Here is an 8,733-nt window from a genome sequence, read left to right as displayed (position 1 = left end):
ACAGTAAATGACACTCCTATTACTTTGTACAGGTTTTCTTTGGTTTGGTGAGGAGACTAGACTGGACAAGTATGGGTCGATTAGCCAAGAAATAAACATAGTTTGCAAGATCTGAATGTACTCTGTACTTTTTGTGCCTATCGACCCATTTTGCACTAGATAGCAAATCCGTACAAAAAATTTAAATGAAAGAAATGCATTGTGGGAAGTATAAGATATCTTCTTTGGTTTTGTATGTTTAAGTTCAGGCTGGGTCCAAGTTAATCAGTGGGGAGTACAGTGCATTCAATTTGAGGCTATTCAATTGATTTAATGAAATCAAGCATGATTATTTCTTATTGTTGTAGTTACTTAATAATTTAAAATGTTATTGGGTATTTTATACATGTTTGTAATAAAGATGAAAGAAGATGAAAACCAGCAGGCATATTGCAAGAGTTCTAGATCAGTGTGTGTGATGAAGTTTGTGTTTGGTTAGGTTCATTCCAATAGACTGGTTCTATCAAAAATGTGCTTATTTAAGTGGCTAGTTCATGTAAAAGCTGGCAACCAAATTATTTTTGTTAATTCAGGTATCCTGAATTCAAATATTTTGTCTGCCAAGCTGTATTTGAGCCCCATAGCCGTAACAAAGGACTCCCACAACCCCTACAGGATCATAGGGGCAAAAATTAAACATGTCCCAAATTCACTAGAAGCATATCAAATTATTCGCCCAAGGATCACAAAAATGAAACAAGTGTGTGGACTGCGGAGGACATATACTAGTAGTTACCAAGTTATGAGGCTCAACAGGTAACAATATGGAGGCAAATTGTTCAAGTTCAAGGGATTTGGGAAAAGAATAGTTTTTGCTATCTGCGATGTGAAGTTCAGATGATAAATGCAAAGGCCATTGAATCCTGCATCTTTTAGCTCTTTGTTGTGTAACATACCAACTAGACATTACAGATAGTGCATACTATTCTTTTTCTGAAACCTCTACTGCGGCCTATACACGATCAATTTGATTGAACAATATCAAAGACCCTAGATACAATAAAATCAAACTATATTAGATCTCTTCAATAATATTGAAGAATAATATTATTGATCCACGTTGAACCAGTTGCTGTAGTTTAGAACCAGTGGCATAGCAAGATTTTTGGAGTGAGTGAGGGGGCAAAGCCAAATTGCTGTTCCCATCTGTCAATTTTTGTAATTTTAAGGACGCTTTTCTCTTTGCCAGCCCATTTTAATCCCGAAAATTTATGTTGGGGGTGGCTTACCCTGGCTATGCCTGTTCAGAACTTGCATGCCAGCATTTCAGCTTACCTGGATATTTGTGTTAAATGGAAGATCAATTGCTACGTAAGTTTTGTTTAAGGCGATATAATACCCTGATTTTCATCAGTACCCCTCTTCTTTTTTTTCTTCCAAATTTATTAAGTACATATATATGTTTATCACCTCATGTCCTGAACTTATAAAATATATCTACATATAAAGTGACTTTCAACCATTTTAGTAAGTAATTTTAGCCCTATATATTTTTTTGTTTACTGTAACCTAGTAACTCAGATCTGTGTTTCATAACAAACCATAATTTATTCTTTACAAAATGTTCAAGTAGGGTACATGAATAGAATACATTAAATCCTTTGTTATACTCTCTATAGAAAATCTATAGTGGTGCATGCAAAATACCTACCATGATATAACACTGAATAAATTAAATAAACACTTATACAATAGATGCATAGTCATTAGTTGTTAGGAGAAGAAAAGGCTATTAGGTCACCGTATGTCAGGTTATAGGTCAATTGGTTCAGGTCAAATTTAAGCATCAATTTTGAATACACATGTGAGAGTCTGTGATATCATATGAGGCATAATTTTGATATTCTGTCTTTAACTGGATATATATCGAGAAGTGCATGGTGGATATACTAATATACCTTGGGATGTAAATGGTGAGTACAATTTAGAATGCCTAGTTGAGACGGATTTCACAAATAAATATAAAATAGTTACCAAAATCACAAAAGCTAAGCTTACGGAAAACTACCCAATATGGTTGTATAGGTGACAAGAAATTTTTCATCATTGCTGTAGTATGGTTGTTGTAACCTGTTACCTATGGCTTAATTAAGTTTCAGTGCAATAATGTCGCAAGTTAAAAATACAAAATATAGCTCAACATTGAAAATAGAAGCATTTTAACCAGTTCCTTTTTGATAGTTGTGGAGCACCAAGTTCATGAAGTCATAAAAGAAATCAGGAACCACTTATTCCCATTTTACATATCAACTTTATTTCCCTAATGTGTTAGCAACACATACCCAAAATTTTAACGAAATCCGTTGATAGTAAGCTTTCCAAAATGAAGTGAATTTAAATCATCAGTGATGTACCTCCTTTTGGCTTCTATCTGTAAAAGCATGTAAGCTACATTGATACCGATACCACCAATAAAACGAGAAGATTTGCCCCTTCATTTTGCATACCACTTTGTCCAATTTTTTTTTGTAATTTCTTCACAAAATGCAAAAAAATGCAAAAAAAAAAATCAATGGGTGTAGTACCCCCTTAAGGGGCACAAAGGATCACTCAAAGTGGGAAATTTTAGACATTGCTTTGTATTAAAAGACTAATGATGATCAGTACATTATTAAGTATATTTTCAGGAGGGAAATGATGCAAGGAACTAATGCAAAAATGAGCAGTTTTTGGGAAAAGCGCCAAATCTGATTTTCTGGGCCATTTTTTTTTTATCATAACAACTTACCCTAAATATCCAAATTGATGAAAATTGCATTCATGTGTTCTAAAGATACAACTCTACTAACAGTTTCCTCAAGTAAAAAACACTTCATTAGTGAGCTGAACAGGTCTTGTTCTCTTTTATTTTTTAAAACAAGGTAACAAACAAGTTCAAATACATTAAAAAAAAATCATCATTCAATGTAGCATGTGATAGGGAATCTTTCACCGTTGTTGGCATGTGCTGTCTACTGTAGATAGCACATGATATTGTCTACTTCATTCAGGTTAGCATAGTGAATCTTTTACCATTGTTGCTTATAGCACATGATTGTGTATACTTCACTCAGGGTAATATGTGATGGGGAATCTTCTTAAATTGTTTCCATCTGCTTTCTACTGTAGACAGCACATGCTTTTGTCTACTTCACTCAGCTAGCATTTGATATAAGGCATTTTTTAAGTACTCTTTCCCACCTGTTATATACTGTAAATAATACATAGTTATAGAGTGAATATTACATGCTTAACTCAAAGCTATAAAAAGTGTGCCACATTTATGTTGATCATCCTGTGTTGCCTAAGGGAGTATAATGGCAGAGAGGGGTTTTTGATCAGGATGATCAGGTACTTTATGTACTTTGATAAACCCAGGCTTCCAGAAAAATTCTGCTGTCTGGGAACTTGATGACAAGTGCTTAAAATTTTCTGTGAAATAACTGAAATAGGTCTATGTGCGCGTAGCGGACATCACGAGCACGAAGTCCTAACGGCCGAGGTCCAGGGCCCGCTGAAGGGTCCTGGAAGCTCTCAGGGTTTAGAATTAGATGCTCTCTCATGCAATCTGAGCCTTATTTTGGAACAGTTTTCTATAAAAAATTCACACCCTTTTTCACAAAAAACACAACTTAAATTTCAAAGTATATTACTGTCAAAACTCAAAAATTTCCAACAATGTTGTCAGTTTTTTGTCGTAAGTCATAGTACATATAGTATATGATTGATATAATCACATCTAGGGCTCAACCGATTATTGGATCGGATATCGTATCAGCCCAATATTTTCGATATCAATATTGGATCGGATGTCAGTAAAAAAAATTCAAAAAACACATTTTTTTAAATTTTTAAACATTTTTTTACAAGTTTTCTGCTACTTTGAAGAACCACTGGACCTATTCTGTAGGGCTAGGATTATTCACAGTTAATGGTTTGCATTATATACAGGATAACAAACTATAATTTTTTTTCTGATTTTTTTTTTTCATTTTTTCAAATTAACTGTGAATGATCCTGAAATTTCAAAGTCACCGAAAACTTTTTTAAATTTTTTTTTCTGTGACCTCAAGCACTTTCTGGGAACGCCATTCCCGCGGTTTTTGGAGGCCTGGATAAAGCATTCTATAATATGAACCACTGAGATTATATTTATGCAGCATTACAAATTGTCCTGCCTATAACTTTATTTTATAACAATGGGTCTTTCCTTCAGGTGAAAATGAAGATGTTAGACTCAATTTTTAGTGATGTTTCACCACTACACTAGTTGTTTCAGACTGGCAACTCATCACAAAAGGAAAAGACTCTCTAAACAAGGACGAGGGGGCCTACTCACTCAACAACATCTTTGACCAACTCATCATGCCCTCTACGGTGGTTCCTGTTGCCTAAAAAAGGAAACGGTCAGATGTGATGAATTGCCAGTCTGATGAAACCACTAGTGTATAGTGGTGAAACATCACTAAAAATGTGAGTCTAACATTTTTTATTGAAATTATAAAAAAAGAAATATGTTAACTGGCAAAACTGTTTTTGCCAAGCGGTTAAAACCACAGTTTTTTCCACCTACGGCAAAAACCTGTGAACCCATGTTCAGTTTAACATTATTACTGTATCACTACTGTGCATGCGCTGGAAGTTCAGCTCAAGTAATTCCAAAATAAACCCATAAAATGTTTAAGAATTGATGGAAGTCATTTGATGTTCTGCTTTTCCTCAAGCGTTTCTAAAGCCTTTGTCAAAGTTGCAATTTTCTGTTTTTGACGCCTTACTGTCTGTTGTAAGCCCTTGATTTTCTTCCTTAAACTCGATGGATTCTTGGCATATGAATGACTTCTTGGCATGCTGGATTTGCAATTCTTATATCTTGGATTCTGTTTGAGTATTCGAGCAGTAGCAGTTTTTGCAGATGTCTCGGATGAGTTATGTTGCCAGAAAGTTATAACAAAAGAACTGTTTGTTACAGAAGTCCTTTGATTATCAAAAGAACTGTTTGTTACAGAAGTCCTTTGATTATCAAAAGAACTGTTTGTTACAGAAGTCCTTGGATTATCCAAAGAACTGTTTGTTACAGAAGTCCTTGGATTATCCAAAGAACTGTTTGTTACAGAAGTCCTTGGATTATCCAAAGAACTGTTTGTTACAGAAGTCCTTGGATTATCCAAAGAACTGTTTGTTACAGAAGTCCTTGGATTATCCAAAGAACTGTTTGTTACAGAAGTCCTTGGATTATCCAAAAAACTGTTTGTTACAGAAGTCCTTGGATTAACAAAAGAACTGTTTGTTACAGAAGTCCTTGGATTAACAAAAGAACTGTTTGTTATAGAAGTCCTTGGATTTTGAAATAAAGATGGTACAGCAGTGTACTTAAGGCGTTTAAGGCGTTTGCCTGCTGAAATGTGCGACGGGCCCATGAAGTAATCATCAGATGTGAAATGCTCACTGCACACAATATGGTAGGTTGGCTTGAAGTCTTCAGACAACTTAAGAGCTTGGATCCACTTAGATAATAAGTACTTATTTACTTTAGGAAATCTGCAATGAAAAAAACAAAAACAACACACTTTGAGTATAATAATGCTGTGCCATTTTTTCTTTTCCCACTGAGAATCATCCACTACATAGAGTCTTATACAATAGGGTCATTTCATTTGCAATTGCTTCAATAGTTGGGGGGAAGGGCATTATGTATCCTTAGCCCTGGGTGCCACAACCCTTAGCTACGCCACTGCCCGCGTCAAAGATATTCTCGGGTGAGGGGTAGGGGCGCCAATTTTGTTTCTTGCCCCGGGCGCTGCCTAGTCCGAATAATCAGACCCAGAACAAAATATTAATTTCTGACATGATCGTGTACTGGGTCTGAACTGTTTACACAAATTGGACAATAGAAGCACATGGTTCTACGTGACAGCTTTTTAATCCCTATTCAGGTTACGTGAATCACGCTATTGTGGACCATCCTTCTGATACTTGAGTGTTTGGACAAGCGGAACGGTTTTTGTCTACCTCTCTGTTTGTAAACAAACCAGGAGGTCGAAATCGTCCTCCTCGCCGAATACGAAAGTCAGCGTAATAGTACGGCACTGGGCGCTACCAACACTAGTTACCGGTACGATCACAAAATGCCCTTTTAAAAATGGTCTAGATATACTATGTTGCAACAAGGGTGATTTTAAGCGGGCGACGGGCGCCGTTTGGCCCCCAGAAACCAGGCAAGTGCGCTCGTGACAAGGCAAAATAATATAGACGGGCGACACCCATTTTCTCCCGAGTGGCGCTCGTACGTCTCCAACACTACCTGACTCTAAAATTTAAGTAGAAATTACCTGTAAGCTTAACAAGTTTTGTTGACGAAAACATCGCTTTAAAATCATGAACTGCGACATACGTAGAATTCAGTGCCCAGGTCAGTCTGCATAAATTATTGTAATTTAGTTATCGGCAGCTTTCGATCGTGCACGAGTTGGACTCGGGAAAAGATTTCATTCATGGAGTTACCCCCGAAGATTTTCGGTAAATTATCGACTATTTCCGGTGGGGATGACGTCATGAACATGAACCATGACCCCATTAAATATTAAAATGGCCGTCACATACAGAAAAAACTATGGAAATTGATTGAGTTTTCGCCAAGTTTTTGCACCTTTTTCTGACCACGTTTCGGAACAAAACTGACATGGAAATGAGAAAATGTATCATAGCGACTAGTGATGGAATATCACGGCGGAAATGCACTTTAACGTTTTATTTGAGCAATAAAGTTTGTACAACACCGCACAGTCTGTGCACTGTGTAGTGGGGGAGGTGCACTGCAGAGAGCACGTGTTATGTGAGCGTACTGCACGGTGTAATTTTTTAATTAATTTATTTTTTTATTTTTTTAATAACATTATACTGCAGTGCTTTTATTTTAGATCCCCAAACTTGAAATAATAATTTTTAAAAAAAAGTGGCCCCTGGTTCATCCAAAGTGGCCCCTGGTTCACTCAAATCCAGGAACCAGGGGCCACTTTTTTGCCAAAGTGGCCCCTGGTTCACGCGCTCTTATTTTCACCCTTGTGTTGCAAGCGCAGCGATCAGGAAAATTTGCATATTAAATCGTTTCCGTACTGCTTTCCCGCTTTTTTAGAGCGTTTTATTGAAAAGGCGCCCCATCATGAATGCATGAATTAGGTATCACAGGGAAACCTCAGTTAACACATTTGTTAGTCAGTCAAAATGGCCTAAACCGGCAATACAAATTTACATTGAAATTAAAAAGAAGCTTTTAAGAAGGAAACCTTCATAAATATGTTGTCTATACTTCACTTGACCCACATATATGATTTTTTTTGGTGATGAGTGACTCGCACATGGAATTTCAGAGAGATTTTGATAGCAGTTCCATTAAAAAAGGTGCTATCGTCATGAGACTAAGATCTAGAAACACCCCCGTAAGGCCGTATAAAATTAATGTTTTGGTTCTCGTCCAGAGGATTTTCATGAATTGATGTGGGAGGGAGGTGTTTGTTTTTTTTTTTTTTTTTCCAATGTAAAATTAGCATTGTCAGTAGTTTTCGGTCTTCTCCAACAGTGCTCGAGGAAACGATGAGGCCCTTTTTTTTTTTTTTTAAATGTGAGATTCTGAGGGATAAACCCCTAGAGTACCACAAAAAGACTTGGAAGTGATGCTTGTTCTCTAACTTATTTATATGTATGAAGATTTCATAAATCATTCCAAAGTCTAAAAAATTGAAAAATCTAAAAAAAAAAAAAAAAAAAATCTGACAAATCCCAGAAATTGAGGAGGAGGGGACGAGAACCAAAATATTAATTTTACACGGCCTAATGCTGTTTTGGGGAATTTTGCTAGCAGAATCTTTTTGATGAAAGTCAATCTTTGACAAGATGTAACTTTGCTACGGAAATTGCGATGACATAAAGGTTTTCAGTGTTGGCTTTCTTTACTCAAGGGCTTTAATTTGATATATAAAATGATGCAGTTTGATGGCAAATTTGAATTCACCTGGCATACCTACATGAATGTGTGCCAAAATCACTTGCACCCCCCACCAGCCAAAAATTGCTTGCCCAATGCCCACCCCCTTTCGGCTCGCCAAAATTTCTTGCCCCTCCCCCAATTTTACCTTCCCCCAGCAGGGTTTATAATTATTGCACAGCCCACCAGGAATGGATCCAATGGATAGGCCTACTTTAAAGCTTTAAGGAAATTCGAATTTAAGGGTTCGAATCCCAGGTCCGGCTCTTTGTGTCCTTGAGCAAGACACTTCACTCTACTTGCTTAGTGCTTCGGAGGGCACTTTAAGCTGTCGGTCCCGTGTACATGCATATTTTCTCACATTAATGTAGTGTGCACGTTAAAGAACGTCACAGGCTATTCGAAAAGAGCAGGGGATCATCCCGGTCATGTTGACTGTACTTCAAAATACACTCATCTACTCTAGGTTCCAGAGTAAAAATAAGTACAGCTTGTCTGTACGCAGTGCGACAATACTCATACATATGAGGGAGGCACTTATAAGGAAGAAGAAGAATTCCTATAAAAATTATTCGCCCATTTTACAACAAAACTCACTTGTGAAAGTTTCTCGAGCCATCAGACGGCCTGTTCTTACAGCCCTTTACGATACAAGTCGGCATTTTGCAACAAATCTAGCGAAATTAAAATTCCCCTGAATTTCAGCTGCTGAATTTGGCTGAAACACCTGACCC

General features: G+C 36.8%; 1 protein-coding gene across 1 annotated transcript; it reads right to left on the bottom strand.

The window, feature by feature from the left end:
• Positions 1-2,854: 2,854 nt before the first annotated feature.
• Positions 2,855-8,724, bottom strand: LOC140152543 (uncharacterized). Its single transcript, XM_072174924.1, has 2 exons — positions 8,597-8,724; positions 2,855-5,556 (listed from the first exon to the last, which is right to left on the bottom strand). Exons 1-2 carry the CDS (start codon positions 8,659-8,661, stop codon positions 4,716-4,718), a joined length of 906 nt encoding a protein of 301 aa, XP_072031025.1. The 5' UTR covers positions 8,662-8,724; the 3' UTR covers positions 2,855-4,715.
• Positions 8,725-8,733: the final 9 nt, after the last annotated feature.

This window comes from Amphiura filiformis, chromosome 5, assembly GCF_039555335.1.
Source record: "Amphiura filiformis chromosome 5, Afil_fr2py, whole genome shotgun sequence".
In the NCBI taxonomy this organism is placed as follows: Eukaryota; Metazoa; Echinodermata; class Ophiuroidea; order Amphilepidida; family Amphiuridae; genus Amphiura; species Amphiura filiformis.
This window is presented reverse-complemented; position numbering and strand designations above follow the sequence as displayed.